This window comes from Balaenoptera borealis (assembly GCF_965194805.1).
Source record: "Balaenoptera borealis genome assembly, chromosome: 16".
Lineage (NCBI taxonomy): Eukaryota > Metazoa > Chordata > Mammalia > Artiodactyla > Balaenopteridae > Balaenoptera > Balaenoptera borealis.
In genome coordinates, this window is record NC_138872.1 from 12,458,074 (window position 1) to 12,475,759 (window position 17,686).

The following is a 17,686-nucleotide window of genomic DNA, read 5'->3' on the forward strand; positions in this document are numbered from 1 at the left end:
CCTTTGGATGGCACCCCCAAATCCTTCGAATCGTGTTGAGAAATGCTGCCTTTGGCTAAACAGAGGGCAGCTTTGGCCTCCCTGTTTTAGGCTCTGCACTGTGCTGTCCCAGCCCAGAGTCAGTCTGTCCGGGGACTAAAGGCAGTGTCCTCAACAGCCTGTTAGGATGGGGGTTTGGAATGCTCAACCTGCAGCCGTTGGCTTAGTTCGTTGCCGCCACCCTGCTTCTCCTTGGGAAGGTTTCTCTGCAGGCACCATCGCAGAGACTTCTTCCAGCCTGAGATCTACAGTCACGACAGAGGCAGCCCTCTGTGTGGGGCTGGCTCCAGCTCACCTCTGGCTCTCAGGAGTGGGACTGTACGGCCTGCCTAGGACGCTAAGCCCTGCTCTGTCTGAGAGTGGCAGGACCTGGTGGGTGCTAGGTTCCTCCCCACCGCCCTACGGACCCACGAGGAGACAGTTTAGGATGTCTTCTCAGCCGACGTCTGCTGAGAAATCCAGTTTCCTGAGAGTAGCATTTCCCTCTCTAGACTCAGGAGGATTGACTCTTAACTGCTTGCCAAGGAGATGGACCATCTTTCTGACGCAAGGTAAACAAACCTCTCATTTTGCTTTCCACTCCTCCGGTCATCCTCCTTTTGCATCAGGTCTGAGAAACTTTCCCCTGACCTGTCTGCCGTGGCTCTTTCTTCCACGTTGTCAAGTTCTTCTCTCACATCATCCACTTTATAAGGGAGAAAGCGGACTTCTCCAACCACATGTGAGCTTTTGAAAAAGTCTTTATTACCTGTCATGCAGGAGCCCCAGAGAAAGGTTGGTGGATGATGGCGGTTCTTCATAGTGTTTACCTCACAGTCATGCCCTTATTAACTGATTACCTGTTCCTAACTTTTGCAAAGCCATGGCATACTGGCCAAGTCCTGTGCTTCGGACACCATGCTGCCTGGGTTTGAATACCAGTTCCACCCAGCTGTGCGAGCTGGTAATTTCCTCCACCTCTCAGGAAGAAGGATTTGGACCTATCACATTCTCAGACCAAAGACTCACATCTGGTTCTCAAGTTTCCATGAAACACTGGAAGAGGGAGGCTCAGCTGGGAGTCCTAGCAATCAACCTAAAGAAGCTGCATGGCCCACGAGAGCCAGTGAGCTGTACAAAGAACATCTCAGAGAAGAGTGGAAGGGATCCCATGTAACACTCAGAATGAAGAAAGCTAAAAAAGACCAGTCAGGATCCAAATGTATCACAAGATAAAATGGGGCATGGTTTGCTCTGAGCAACTGACAGAGTATGAGGGGAAAAACCAATCCATTTGACCTCGACTCTAAGAACATTCTCTTCTGATGGATGCAAAAGTCAAACCTTGAGAGGAAGAAATATAATCTCTACACACTGCCAGCTCCAGCTCTGAATACTATTCACACCATTGTAACAGTTCACATACTGTTTATCCGTTTTCACCTTTTAAAAGATGCCTACGGATGAAGCACAGAAAAGGACTACTGCACAGGATAAAAAGCCATCTGCTGTGACAGTGTGAAAATGAAGGCAGAGGTAGAGGATGGGAGACGTCCTGTTGTCAGTACAGAGGACCTGACACGAGGGCCACAGTTGATGGGACTATAGTTAGGGTTATTATTAAAGATGAAGAGAACTGTAAAAGGTAGGCTGGAAGTAGCAGTGTGAGCCAAGTTCTGATTTGTCACAGCAGGGAGTTAGTTATGAGGTCTTACAATTGATGTATCAAGAAGATGAAGAATTAAGTGGTAAAGAATTAAAAGATTATAGGCAGTACTAGCTGAAAGGTGTTGCCTCTGGGAGGGCAGAGACTTGTTGCTCAGATACAAGCCCTATTTACTAATTAATTAGACTTTTACCACACGCAGCTAATAGTCTGACTGAATGCCACATTCATTATGCCCCGCAAATAAATGAAATAACGAAGTAAGGCCCAGTGTGGGTAGGGATGTGCTACAGAAATCGGCACAACCTTTCCGACAGGGTAATTGGCCCAATAATTCCACCTTCAGGAAACAGACGTAGACAAAGATTGGCATATATAGGATGTCCACCTCAAGAATTATAAAATAAAAAATCTCTACATGTCCAACAATGATTGTATAGTTTGGCAGTGATCTATCCAAATGATAAACGATGTATAACCACTGAAAAATATATTTGCCCAGTAAGTGTTTTAAATGTTAAAAGGTTTTCAAAAAAGCATATAAAATTGTATTTACAGGGACTTCCCTGGTGGTCCAGTGGTAAAGAATCTGCCTTCCAATGCTGGGGACTCGGGTTTGATCCCTGGTGGGGGAACTAAGATCCGACATGCCCCGGGGCAACTAAGCCTGCACGCCACAACTACTGAGCTTGCACGCCTCAACTAGAGAGCCAGCCTGCCGCAAACTACAGAGCCACACACTACAACTAGAAAAGAGAAAACCTGCACGCCACAACGAAGATCCTGCATGCCGCAACTAAGACCCGACGCAGTCAAAAAAAATAAAATTTTTTTAAAAAAGAATACATTATTCGAATAATCTAAACTTTGCTGAGGCAGGAAAGAAGAAAATTAATCAGAATGCTTAAACAAGGTAGGAGTATTTTTTATTTTCAAATCTTTTCCTGTATTTTCCACAAGGAAAATACACGTAAAAGAGGAGATACGATCAAACAGCAGGGAGAGTCAGTGGATCCGACACAAGACTCTCATGAGGAACTTCGCAATGACATTTGCCCCATGTCTAAAAGTGTCCTGAGAGTGAGGGCTTGCCTAGGCCAGGACTCCTCCAGAGTCTTCCCACCTACCAGGGCTGCTACATAGGCTGGTAACACAGGGCAGTGTTCTATAGTGCTCTGTAACAAACACTTCCTCCCCACCAGGTCCCCCCCCCCAACTTAATTAAACTAAGTACTTTATGTTGTTTTATTCTTAAAACTATCATGAAGTTAAGTAGTAGTACCCTCATTTTTCATAAGAGTAAATAAAAGCGTAGCGGTCAAGGCATTTGTTCAAGGCCTCAGTCAGTGGCAGAGGTGGAATTCAAACCCAGGTTGGCCTGGTCCCAAAGTATGAGCCCAGCTCCTCTTGCACACGAAGAATTGGCACCACCATTGAGGAACAGTCACTGAGACTTTGCAAAACACACCACAGCAGCTTCAGCCTGCCATCTCTTAAGATCTTTACAAGCTAGATATAAAAACTGTCTTAGGTGGAATAAGAAATCTCACTTTAGAACATTTTAAAAAACCATTAACAAAATATTCATGAATTATGCTAGAGTAAAAGTATAGAAGTGCCAGCCTTCCTGTTCAGAAACTATTTAAAAAGGTGCACTTACAACGAGAAACCATCTTCCGTTCAACTGTTTTAACTGAGGAAGGAAAAAATGCAGAACTTAACAAGACTGATCAAGATGCTGAAACAAGGGTCCTCCAGAACAGTAACTATCCCTGCATTTACTTAACTGTTAACCAACAGCTTTAGCAAGCACAGAGCCAAATACGTAGATAGTTCAAGAGCTTATCTGAGCGCCAAACATAAACCATCACCAATTTTGTTTGCCATTTCAGACTTTTCACCTGTATTAAATTATGTTCACAGTTGAAAAATGGATCTCAATGCTATCTCAATATCTGCCTGCCAATGACCGCTTTTAAGCCATGTAGTAATTATATGATTTAATACTTCCATTACTATGTCAAAACAAAAATAATTATTAGGTTGGTGCAGGTACACTAGATTAAGCTGGAAATCTCTCAAGCAACACAACACAACCAACATGTGAAGAAAATAAAGCATTCAAGTCAGGTGCCTGAGATTTGAAAAAAAAAAAATCCACATAATCTGCGCAGAATGAGATTCCAGTCTAACTGCACTAAGTGGACAGTTCCAGCACACATACAAACTGTGCCTCTCCGAATGTCGACAGTCTGATTCTTTACCTGCTAAAGATAAAGGCCATGGAACCCCTGGGCCCAGTGCAGGGAGCAGCCAGACTGGCAGCCTTTGCCAAGATGGACTGACACCTGTAGGCTCCTCCTAGGCCGCAGGTTCCAAGATGCCACCGCTTGAAAAGTTCCTTGTAACCTGTGATCTTCAGAGAAGACAGACATTGTAAAAAAAAAAAAAAAAAAAAAAAAAGAGCAAACACCTGCACTGTCTAAAGCAGTCCCAACAGCCTCGTGAAGCCAGGCAGAGCATTTCTTTGCCAGTTCACAGAGGAAACCATCTACCTAAAGTTCATGCTGCTGCCCAGGAACTGGTCTAGCTAGAAAGTTCTAACAGATGAGCCCCAAGCCTGCAGTAATTGTTCCCTTTCCCTTAGTGAAAAAGACTAAGTAACCTGAGTTTGAGTTATTTAGAAATTAGGATTTTATGGAGTCCGGGAGAGGAAAAATTAAATTTTTCATTACAAAAATAGCAGCACCAAAAGCCTGTCCTTAAGATGTTCTTAGATACATATTTTAGGGCTCTTTTTTTTTTTTTTTTTTTATTGCTGATTACAGATTTAAAACTATGAAATGTGCATTTCTTGGCAAGTTACACAAGTGATTTCTTTGCTTACTGACATTTCCAATAAAAGCTTAAGGAAATAGACAAAAACACAAAGGACAAGAGAAATACGAACAGCCTCAAAAGAATTTAGTAACAGAAAAAAAACCTCCACAGTTAAGTGTCTGTCAAAATTTTAGAATTATCAAAACTGTGCAAATGCTCAAATCAATGTCATACACTAAGCTAGTAAAACTTGTCTTTGTAGCTGCAAACTGAAAAAGTCACCCACTTATATTTGTGATCACACAAACCACCTAATTTTCTCAAGGTTCAGCTTAAAGCAACATTTAATAGACAAGTTCAAAAGGAACACTTGCTTTAACACAGCTGTGCTCAGATGTCTCCACGATGTCCTCAGAAACCATCCTGGACTAAGCCAATTCGAAAAATACAGTTCAGAGCAGCGTCACACTAGCCGCCTGAAGGTATCCTTGGAGATACTGGAGCGCTTCTGCGTTGAGGCTGGTGCTCACCATTGAGGGAACCTACAGAAGATGGGCAGCACACATACAGCTGTTAGAGATCCCAACATACAAACACAACACCCCCGCCCCTCCCGCCCTTCTACGGGGGAGCTGCCACAGCTCTGAGAAGGGCAGTCCATCACCAATAATTGTTTAAGGGATCCCCAAGTAACTCAACTGCTTTCATGCCTTCAAAAATGGGAAGATGAATGACAGTTCTTTGACAACAAAGACACTTACCCTTCCTGGACAGGCAGTAGACAATTTGTGAAGCGACTGTGCCAGGTGAATTCTGGGGTTGTTCACCATTTGACCTACAGGATCATGCTCTTTTTTCCCAGCGAATGCCAACTGTGAGAAGGCAGTCTGGTATCCTGGTGTATCTTCTATGTCAACAAAATGTTCTTCATCAGGAATAGTAGTATCTTCAGGTAACTCAAATAGGCCAATCAGAGACTGTAATAAAGGAGTCCTGGATTGGAAGATGACAAAAGACTGAAGTAACTACTTTGAAGTTTAAACAATAAGGAGCAACTTCCTCAGAGACGTAAAACTGTAGACTCATAGTCTCAAGAGTAATAAGGGACCTTTGAAATTACGAATGACACAGTGCTTATGCCTAACCAGAAACCATTCTTCAATTCTTTTGGCCATAGCACCCCAATGTCTCTTTCCCCAGAACTGCCAAAGCTGGCTGTATGAACCAGGCCTGGCTAATTAGAAGGCCATATGGTGCCAAGCCAAACCAAGGCGATCCGATGCTTCTAAGTTAGATAGAAGAAATAAGCTTCAAGTTGTCACATCACTTGATGGGAAGGCTACCTGAGTGAAACCATAGTAAGGGAGAGGCAAAAGGTCAAGAAAAGCTAGGTCTGCACATCGAGCTAGACATCAAGCACAAGCACATAAATCTCTTGGCCTATTCAGTTTCTCCTCTTAAGGACTTAGGCCGGTTTAGTCGAGTGACTGTCATAAAAATCTTAGAGATCACCTAAACCAGGGACTTTCACCAGGCCTTTCAAAGGGGTCCATGAATTCCCCCACAAAAAAAAGTTAATCAGGGGACTTCCCTGGAGGTCCAGTGGTTAAGACTCTGCACTTCCACTGCCAGGGGCATGGGTTTGATCCCTGGTCGGGGAAACTAGGATCTCACATGCTGTGCAGCACAGCCAAAAAAAAAAAAAAAAGTTATTCAGGAAACAAGATCTTTCTAGGTAGGCTCAGAAGAACCCACAAGTCATGTCTTGGATCTCATGGTTGCTAGCGGGGAGGCTGAGGTCAGAACCAAATTCTCTTGGCTCCCAAGAGAATAAGCTTAGTTAATTTTGTAGTCATAGGGGAAAGAAACTGTAATTTCCAAAAAACTTTAGAATGGAGTACTTACCATAGCTTGGTATACTCTGTATCCATCATTGGGGGACATTCTGTTAGTAATTTGGTTATGCCAACCGCACAAATCTTTTTCTCTACATTTCCAGATACTTTCTGCATTTCAGGAATAATGATTTTTTCCAAAACCATTCCAAACATTCTATGAATCAATGCAAAATAAATGCATTCAATATTTCATTATAGTGGTAGTCTAATTTAACAGTGAGATGCTTACATTATTTATGCTCAGTGACTCCTTATGAATATAATAAAATACAAAATAAGGCTGTTAATTTTGGTCAACTGAATGGAAGACCTAAAAATGACAAAACAAAAAACATCAAACCTCTATTCTGTGACCAACTGCCATCATCTTTTGTGAATACTACCTTAAGCCTACGCTCAAGGAAAATCTTTATAGCCATTTTTTTGGTCTTGCATGTTTTTTCAAATTACTCATGAAATCTTTGAAAAATTAGAAATCAGAAAACAGATAAGCAAGAAGAAAAAAAGAATTACCATCACCCCACCATCCAGCATTAACTAGTTTTAACATTTTTGGATTATAAACTTCCCAACTTTCTATGCTTACATACCTTTAAGTATGTAAATGTTAATGGCTGTATTTTAAAAAAATGATTTGGCCTATGATTGTTGTTGCAAACATCCTAGAAGTAAAGTTTTTTATAATTCTAAATGGTGTAAAATTCTCAACTTATACTCTCATTATTTTATTAAGAATTTATTATATTAAATTCTTTCAAGTGGATACAGTAGATATCAAAGAGCATGGACATTTTGATGCTCTAGATAACAAGTGCAGATTTTTTGCTCTACAGAAAGACCATACCAACTTAGGCGCCACCAGCACTGAATGAAACTGCTGATTTCCTCACGATTTCCTATAGCTCGAAAAGCATATTTTCTGGTACTTTTCAGGTTAATTCATTTTTTTACATTTCAGTCAATCTGGAATTATTTTTGGTACAATACAGATGCAGAAAGTTTTTCTCCAAGGAGTTGTCCTCTATCATTCCTTTCCATCCTTCCTTTCCCTACTACATGGGAAATGCTGCCTAACTACATTCTTAAGCATATATACTAAGCCAAAAGCAAAACTTCACTGATCCAAACTATTTTCATTTGAAAAATCACAGCTAGCCCTAACAGAGGCAGGCTCCCGGAGACAACGCCAGCTGTCTAACACAACATAGAGCACTGGCTGTAGGGAATGCCGGTGGATGGCGCAGGGGGCGGGGGGAGACCTTCGGGAATTAGGAAAATGTTTGCAGGTATTTCCTTCTTTACAACCCAAGCCCCCAAGAATATTTTGGAAACCACAAAGATAACTATCACTGTGCATGAAGAACTATAAAGTCATTTATAAAATAGAGACTAAGAGGTCAAATGTTTTGCTTTTAAAAACAGGATAATAAATAATGAAAACAGACTTACTTTGGTTGTATACCATCAAATATTTCTTGTAGTGCTAGCGCCCCGTATTTTATGCAATACAAATTAATAAAGACTAAGAAACCTGTTGAAAGGAGGTGCAGAGTATCAATACAGAGGACTCACTGCATTAAATAAGTGATTTAGTGAAAGTCTGCCAAATGAAATATTCACAAATCATTAAAACCCAATGACTAACTTTGGCATCAATACTGGCCTTTTAATACAATTTAACATACAGAATCTCTGCCTTTATAGTACAGTCATAAAAAAGCTTTACATACAGTCTCTGATTTATATTTCTTTATGATACTTCTATTAAAAATGTTTTGATATTTAAACTTACAAACCTCTGGAACACAATATATTGAAACTGATTTAGTGCTTGAAGAATACAAGCATCTTAAAATATTTTATATATAACATTTATAACTGTTAAAAGGTTTATATGTACTTATAAAGTCTAAGGGTTTTTAGCCTCTTTCCTTCATTATTTCTGTAGGAACACCCAAATGATTTTTACTTACTCTTGATAAACTTTGTTGTTTTGGAATTCTGAAGTCTTTGGAATAGCAGAATGAAGATCTGCTTCCTGTATTGGTCAACTGACTCACTAAAGAAGTGAATAAAAAAGCAACAATATAAATTCAGCATTTTTCTGAGTACTTAACAGAATCCTCAAGTAAATGTACAATGAGGTTATATTCATACTCACGGAGGCATGTGCTCTATTATACTATTTAGAAGATAAAAACCTTGGTGGTCATTGGCTTTGGATGCAATCAGCTTCTGGAAGACACCTAATAAGCCAGGCTACAACAAATTAGATTAAATAATTAGTTAAAGAAGCAAGGATTAATTGTTCCAAAAGTTAAACAGGTGATATATTTTGGAAAAGGGTGCATGCTGTAATAATCTAACACTTTCTCTTTTTCTTACTTCTGAAGTGTAAAGGGAAAAAAAACCCACCACAATAAGCCTTTAAAGTTAAGTTCCTGAAATTAACCTATTTGGCTCTTATTCTTTTAGTTTCTACCAGAGATAAATATGACTAAAGGATACCTAGTTCTAATAAAATATACATTAATGTTTTCTACTAATTAATTCTGTTACATTTTCTAATTCCCTTTTTATTAAGTTTAAGAAATTAAAAAAATTTTTTTAATTAAAAAGAATCTGCCATCCCTAGTTTCTCTCAGTTACCTTAGAAAATTACAGTTACATCAAAATCTGACTCACAATTTTATCAGCTGCAGCACTTGCTATTGTATTTGAACCTCGTTCTAAGAATGCTTGGAGAAGCCTCACTAGAGCAGGAATATTTCCTGTTCTTTCCCAAAGCACTGGCTGAAGGAGATGAGGAAATAAGGCCATATAGGAAGACGGGATGTCAGTTTTGTGTGTTTCCAGAAGCAAAGACATCACTTGAAAGACATATGGAATAAATTCTGTTGATAAAAGTAAAAACAGAGCTGTCAGCTTCAGAATTAATGCTCTGACACAAAAGGCACATATCTCTTAGGCAGACTGCATTTTATAATCACTTGAATAATTTTATTCAACTACAAAGAAAATAACTTACTTACCTTGTACATCATTTTGTAAAATTTCAGTAAACACCAGAAACAAAGCCTCCTCAAAATTTACAACAGCAGCAGGGTTAGCCTTGCAAGTTATTCTTATGGATAAACATATTGCTTCAAACATATAGTGATTAAAGTGAGGTTTGCTTGGGTTCTGAAATTTAAAAAAAAAAAGCTTATGACTCTAATAATCCAATTGACTATATTAAAAATAACCTAAAACACATTTAACCTTACTAAAAACACATTAAAAGAGATGCCATTTTTTTTTTAAAAAAATCAATATTAAAAAACCCCCCACAAATTACACTAAAAAGTCTGCATATATGTTAAAATTTTACAGTGACTTTAAAATTCAGAAAATGAAGTAATACTAATACCTGTTCGGATTTTTTTTTTTTTTTTTAATGAGCAAAAGTCTACTTATGAAAAAATACTTCAGAATCATGGGGAGGTGACTACACAAGCCCAAGCTCCCAGTGCTTGCAAGGAGCTTTCTTAAACCTGTGTGCTCTCCTACAGCCGTCACTGTGAACAGCGGTGGGAGAAACGAGCAGGGACATAAAAGGCCTGACTCTGCCACTAGCCGTGTGTGGGACCTCAGGCAAACCTTAACCTCTGTGGACCTCAGTATGTCTGTATCTGCACAATGACAATCCTTCATATCAGTGGTTTTCAATTTTCTTTTTCAAACAAAATCCTTCTTGGAAGGCGACCATATGAAGCTGATGAACTCAGAAGCTGAGTGTGTATGTACAGGGGCAGGTGAAAGTGGAGAGGTCCTACTTCTCTTTTCTCTCAATTCCCCAAAACCCAAGTAGGCCCAAGGCCCTTACCCAGAATTCGGTGGAAATAGGATCACTATTCTCAAAGTCTCTCTATTACTTCCTATGACTTCATCTCCGTTTCATAGAGTAATTAAGAATAAGCGTCTACAAAGGAATTTTATTGGCCTTAAACTGATTTTTTTAATTTTCTAAAACTTGGTATTAATATTTAAATAAGGATCAAAATATCTAAAATCTTTGATCAAAGAAAGAGTGAATTTTATTTTTGGGGAAATGAGTCAGGAAGAACACACACAAGGACTTCAGTCATCATTCTGTATTAGTCTGAATAGCTTCTTTTGTGTCCATTTGGTGCAAAGCCTACTTCTTCCATCTAAGATCATTTCAGATTGTTTGTACTTTCTCAGTTCTCTTCAATGAACCCGTTACTTTTTAAAGCAAGAATAAAATGTTTTAAAGTCTCTGAGCTTACACTTAAGGGAGAGTGCTGCCAAGACCCCGTCTCTGTCACCCCCACTTTCAGAATCACACATTAACTGCTGGTCGGGAAGAAGTCACAGAGCTCTCCCTGTCCGACCGAACGCCAGGGAGTTCTGAGGCTCAAACAGTTTGAAGCATTTAGGTTAAAAAGCAACTGCACTTTCAAAACTGGTTCTGTTACCTTACTAACAGCTAATAGCTTCTGTGTAAGCTGAGTGATGAGAGTAGGGATGTAGGGGATTATGGCTTCTTGTAGAAGGGAAAAACTTCTCATGATAGCTGTAAAATATAAAAAGAGCAAAAACAAATAGTTTAGTTAAACTTCAGAATAAAACAGTGATTAGGGGGAGAAAAAAGTCCACTGATTCATAAACTAAAATCTTAAGACTCTTAAACAACCCCCAGATAGCTCTCTACATTTAAAAATAATCTAAATTTCCCTCCCTTTTAAAATTAGGCCAACAATTGGCAACAAAATTTAGCTGGGAAGTGTCATTTCCAGAAGGCTTAAGGGACAATAAAAAATAACGAAGTGGCTAAAGAAGCAGACAAGGAGGAGGCAGGTGAAGTAGTGGACGGACATGGGGGAGCAGCAGGTGGAAGGGGGCCTGTTTTGAGTCTCCTTTACTTAGAAATCAGTGGCATGAAATTTTACCACTAGCCTATTGGAAGTATGATCACAGCCTACCAGACGCTGAAAGAAAAGGCCACTTGCCCATCTCCCCCCAGAAGAGAGACTAGGAGCCTGAGAAAAATCCAAAAATACACATAAAGCTATGGAAGGCCCATATTACAGAATTAACTGCTCATTAACAGACACCTAAAAACATTGGGCATAGGAGAGAAATACATTATTAAGCTAAAAATATACGATGGCTATTTTTGCACAAACAGAATAGATGTTAACTAAGTAGAGCACCTACTATATGCTAGGCACACAGGATAGAAAGTTACCCTTTCTTGCCTCCTAAACTTTGCAGTGATGCTGAAGACTCACCCTCCAAGTAGCTAACTGCTACCTAACCTGCACCTCAGCTTAGATACCACTTGCTAGAGAAAGCGGAGGGTCACAGCATGGGTCGGCGCCCCTCCTCTGGGCTGGCACAGAATCCTCACATTCATTCACACAACAGTATTTATTGGGAAGCTGTTACATACTGGGCGCTCCTGCAAACCCTAGGAGCACAGCGATGAAGACCACGGACCAGTCAGCCACCTCACAGAAATGGACCTTAAACAAGAGTACTCACACATCACTGCTGGAGAAATACAGTGCTGAAAACATACATACACACACACCTAGATAGACGCACACACCTATGGGTCCTGACACACACACACACAGGTCCTGACACACCTATGGGTCCTGACACACACACACACAGGTCCTGACACACCTATGGGTCCTGACACACACACACACAGGTCCTGACACACCTATGGGTCCTGACACACACACACACAGGTCCTGACACACCTATGGGTCCTGACACACACACACACAGGTCCTGACACACCTATGGGTCCTGACACACACACACACACACACACACACACACACACACACACACACACACACACACACACACACACACACACACGTCCTGACCAAGCCAGAGGCACTGGGAACAGTTTCTTTAAAAAGCATTTCCTATGAGTCACCCACCATGCTAGACTCTTGGAATGCAACCGCGAGTAAGACTAAGATTGTCCCAGAGCTGTTCCCAAGACACTCTCCTAATGGAGCACCTGGCAGATTGTTACAGCTGCCTGTGTCCTTGGCAGTATTTCTGTGAAGGCAGGATCTGTGCGGGGTCTATCAAATACACCCAGGTTTCACACCAAGACCTAGCAGAACATGCCGTCAATAAATGTTGTCTGAGCTCATCTTTGCCCTCAAGAATTTCAACCTATGAAAAGAAAAAAGGAGTCTGCTACCTTTTCTTCAGTAAGAGGAGTTCTATATTAAGTTAGGGTAACATTTTTTCTGAAAACACTTACCAACAAACTAAACTATTTTTCATTTAAAAATATCGAAACCTACCTAATTCTTGACAAACAGTATCTGGTTCCTAGACTACATAACCTGAAGTACAACTCAAAGAGTGTTTACCACCCCTGTAGTCTGAGATTAGATACTTATAGTCTATACACCAGGGAAACGGCCTACCTTTCATAATATATTCATTTTCTGAAGAGCCAGGAAGTGTGAGAGCTTTGAAAAGGTTTGTTAGCAGAATCTCAACAAACGGTGCGATTTCTGCAGCTGTAAAGCTATAGATGAAAAAACAGCTTTCAGTCACTGCCAACTCTTGAGCTTGTCACTTTGGAACACCCTTTGCAACTACTAAATCACACTTCTTGGCATAAAAGTGAGCCATCTCCCACCACTGACAGTCGGCAGACAGCTTAGGAAAATATTGCTTTAAAAGTGCTCATGTTAAGTTCCTAAGAAGGCATATCTGGGGCCAAACACAATTAAACAAACCCCAAACCAGGCAAACCCAACATTGTCTACGGCTGTTGAGGTCATCCCTGGTTCACATCTGTCACCATCGAGAAGAGAGCCCGGACTCTCAGTCAGCTAGCTTTCCTGGAGGTGGAGCAAGTTCGGAACCATTCTCTGCGTAAATTCTGGGCCTGAAGACAGGTACTGGCTTAACTCGCCTAAAGGATAACCTTTCAACCCTTAATTGGCCACTGAGCATATCTGTACTTCAAGTTCTTGATGAAGAAAAGAACCTAGAATGTTTTCCATCTCTTACCCAAAGCTCAGTTTCAAGAAATAACACTGTTGAAGAAAAGGTCTGAAAGACATGCAGACCACCCAATCCTCTGCATTTTATCCTTGCATCAGGCCACAACAGCTACTGCCTTGGACCCTAGAGAATTACTTTCACTCAGCTGTGTCATGTCTCAGCACACAAAAACAGCCAGGTGAAAATAACTCTGTTGCATGATGGTGCTATGAACAGGGCTACTACACAGTATTCCCTTAACGAAGGCCCACTTCTGAGGTGCCTTCTGAATAACTTTTAATTTTAATCTCATGGACATTATGGACATTTTAACTCACCAAGTCTCTCTCTTTGCCTTGGCCGCTAGAGGACTCCACATAAAATCCACAAGTTTCTTTAACTACTGTACAGGATCCTCTGATACACTTCTGTTTATTAACCTCACACCCCAGTTATTTTCCTTTGCTCCAATTTCCTCCATTTAACTTTATTGTCATAATGTGTCTACTCTGGCATGCAGTCTCAAATCCTTTTGGAATGAGGCATAGTATAAATGAGTAAAATATACACATTTATTTTTCTAACTACTAATGAAGTTATATATACTGAGATATATACTGAATATACTGAGATATCTTTGACCAGTACAGAATGGTCTTCACCCCGAGATGAAAAAATATATTGCATCAAATACTTACAGAGTGGCATTGTTAGGCCCTCTCATAGTAAACAGTCTCTCAAGAGCATGTGCTGCGTAAGTATGAACAACAATACTTTCAGCTTGAAGATGATTAATTAAGAGAGGAATAGAGACTAAAAGATGCTCTTTTGGTACCTGAAAAAAACAACAATATACATGCTGTAACTCACTGATGCTATCTTGAGTAAAAGACAGCTGTAAGAGAGTGACTTGCTGATTCTAAAAAGTGTGTTTTTTTTCAGCCACTATTACAATGGAGATGATACAGGTGAAAAAATCAAAACTTCTACCTTCACATAATGGTTCAACTCACACTCACTTTTCCAATTCTCTTTCTCTGAGCATAAAACTATGGTTAGGGTAAAATAATAATATCACGGAGAAGCAGAGATTTCATTAATCTTAGAACCATACTTTTCACTAGCAAGTATTTCTTAGAAAAGTCATTCAAGCTCTTTGTGCCTCATTTTCTCTTCTTAAAAATGGGGAGGGATGGCATAAACATAAGCATACTAATCTTCACTAAAAACCTCTAAAACTTTAGCGTATCCTTTAGTCTTTAAAACAGAACAGCTTCACAAGGTTGCATGTAACCCTGGTAGATACCTGTCAAAGACACATAAAAAGTATAAATCAAGAAACTGAAGAATCATCCACAGGAAATAAACTGTGGCATATTCTTATGATAGAATACTACACAGCTATTAAAAATGAACTCTAACACATCTACTAAAAACGTTAAGCACAAAAGAAAACTAGATATGTAGACCAATACCTGTAGTATGGTATTTAAATAAAAAAAAAACTTAAACCTATGTAATACTATAGAATTTTTGTGGAAGCAAACATGTAAAGCCATAAATAATCACTTACACTAAATTCATTCATTATCTCTGGGGAGAAAGAGAATAGAATGGGAATGGGGAGGGCATACCCTGGGTGCCTCCACTGTGTGTGTAGGTTTAAGTAATTATGGCCTGGAGTTAAGATTTGTGGTGGTTATGTATCATTAAATTATTCTCTATTCCTGCTTGTGTGTTTAAAATAATTTACAAGACGGCTGCAGGGTAATTTGGTGGAGGTATTGGAGGGAGTAAGCCGAACTGTGCTGTTTTGTTTTCTGTCTCACTAAAATTAAAGTGACTTACAGTGTTAAGAATCAGGAGGATTATATAACTAAACAGCAAAAAACAATCCAATTAAAAACTCAGCAGAGGAGCTGAATAATATTTTCCTTTCTTATTTTTTTTGGCCACACTGCATGGCTTGCAGGATCTTAGTTCCCTGACCAGGGACTGAACCCAGGCCCCAGCAGTGAAAGCGCTGAATCCTAACCACTGGATCACCAGGGAATTCCCCTGAATATTTTCCCAAAGAAGACACAGAGATGGCTACAGGCACATGAAAAGGTGCTCAACATCACTAATCATCAGGGAAATACAAATAAAAACCAAAATGTGGTATCACTTCACACCTGTTACAATGGTTAGTCTCAGAAAGACAAGAAAACCCCGGTGCTCTGCTGGTGGGAACATATATTGATGCAGCCAGTATGGAAAGAAGTATGGAGGTCCCTCAAAAAATTAAAAATAGAGTTACCATATGGTCCAGCAATTCCACTTCTGGGTATTTATCCAAAGGAAACAAAAACACTAACTCAAAAAGATATCCACACCCCCAAGTTCATAGGCAACATTAACAATGGCCAAGATTTGGAAGCAACTTAAGTGTCCATCAGTGGATGAATGGATAAAGAAAGTGTGGAGTGCGCACGTGCACACACACACACACACACAGATGGAATGTTATTCAGCCATAAAAAAAGAAAATCTTGCCATTTGCGACAACATGTGTGGACCTTGAGGGCATTATACTAAGTGAAATACAGAAAGACAAACACTGTATATCTCACATGTGGAACCTTAAAAAACAAAACAGGAAAAAAAAACACAAAACATCAGAAAAACGAACTCCTACGGAGAAGAGATTGGTGGTTGCCAGAGGCGGGGAGTGGGTGAAATGGGTGACAGGAGTCAAAAGGTAAAAACTTCCAGTTACAAAACAAGTCATGAGGATGCAATATACAGTGACTACAGCTAATACTATACTGCATACAGAGAACAGATCTCAGAAGTTCTCATCAACAGAAAAAAAATTCTGTCAATGTGTATAGTGACATGCTAACTAGATTTACTGTTATCATTTCACAATACATACAAATATGAATCATTATGTTGTATACCTGAAATTAATGTCAATTATTTCTCAATTAAAAAAAAAAAAAAAAGACGAGGCTCACTGAGGGAAGAGTAGATTGGAGTCTCCCCACTCTGGGGGGGTGTCTGCTCATTGACAGGCACTAGGTGGTGGAATTTTTCTCTTTCATTCTCTTTGCTGAGGCCCAATAGCTGAATGTGTATAAGTCAAATGAGGTGGGATTCCATCATAAGCATTAGCACTGTACTTGACAAACAGTAAAAACTTAGTAAATGTAAGCTACACTCTTTCTCCATCACAGCTAACTGTCAAAATGGTATTCAGCCCTGAAGCAGATAGAACTAATAGAATTCATCTGTCTTCCCTGGGGGGTGGCTGTTAATAAATTTCTATGTTGTGATCTTCAAACAGACAGTAACAGATAACGTAATGATGGAATAATCGGTGGTTTAAAGATGCCCACTGTGTCTCCAACGTAGGAAACGGAGTACTCCTGCACAAGGGGCAACCACAGGTGTGGGTCTGTTTCCCTTTCTCTGGTCGAGGGTGCTACACCTGGCTGGAGCCTGAATGTGATTGATCAAAATGGGGAATGATATGAAGATAAAGTTTTATAAAGGAGATTTATGTTGTAAAACTAAATACTTCAGGATCCACAAATTCTTATTCAGGGTTCAAACTATTTGGAAAATACATGAATCAAGAAATGAAAAATGTGAAGGGTATTTTGATTCTGAACATGTCTGGGGAGCTGTTGTGAAGAGCTTTAACAAGGAAAGGGTTGTGACCAACAGACTCCATCAGTGACTTGAGGGGGTGGATCCAGAGTCTCTGTGTACTTGTTGGACTGACTTTTAGCTTTTATTGGTCCAGTGGAATCAATAAAATTGATCGTGCTTGAGAACTTATATAGCTAGATGAAATAATGTCTTCTACCATTAAAAAATAATAATAATCAGAAGGAAATTACATGTTTTCTAAAAATTAAGACCAACAATCAGATGGAAATATGGACAAAAAATATGAATAGACAGTTCGCAGAAATGAAAATGGCCCTTTAAATGGAAAGATGGGGGGGAGATAAATTGGAAGACTGGCACTGACATATACACACTACTATTATATAACATAGATAACTAATAAGGAACTCCTGTATAGCACAGGGAACTCTACTCAATACTCTGTAATGGCTTATATGGGAAAAGAATCTAAAGGATGGATATATGTATAACTGATTCACTCTGCTGTACACCTGAAACTTAACACAACATTGTAAATCAACTATACTCCAATAAAAACTAAGAATACATAAATAAACGGCAAGATAAGCTT

General features: G+C 39.6%; 1 protein-coding gene across 1 annotated transcript in view; it reads right to left on the minus strand.

Moving 5' to 3' along the window:
• Positions 1-761: 761 nt before the first annotated feature.
• Positions 762-17,686, minus strand: part of CSE1L (chromosome segregation 1 like) — a 45,681-nt gene continuing 28,756 nt past the window's right edge. Inside the window, exons 15-25 of the mRNA XM_082362789.1 lie at positions 14,136-14,272; positions 12,870-12,973; positions 10,881-10,978; positions 9,435-9,585; positions 9,088-9,296; positions 8,564-8,661; positions 8,376-8,461; positions 7,852-7,933; positions 6,410-6,556; positions 5,266-5,497; positions 762-5,046 (exon numbers count right to left, since the gene is read on the minus strand). Coding sequence (XP_082218915.1) covers positions 4,957-5,046; positions 5,266-5,497; positions 6,410-6,556; positions 7,852-7,933; positions 8,376-8,461; positions 8,564-8,661; positions 9,088-9,296; positions 9,435-9,585; positions 10,881-10,978; positions 12,870-12,973; positions 14,136-14,272 — 1,434 coding nt within the window. The 3' untranslated portion in view covers positions 762-4,956. The remainder of the gene's footprint in view (positions 5,047-5,265; positions 5,498-6,409; positions 6,557-7,851; positions 7,934-8,375; positions 8,462-8,563; positions 8,662-9,087; positions 9,297-9,434; positions 9,586-10,880; positions 10,979-12,869; positions 12,974-14,135; positions 14,273-17,686) is intronic.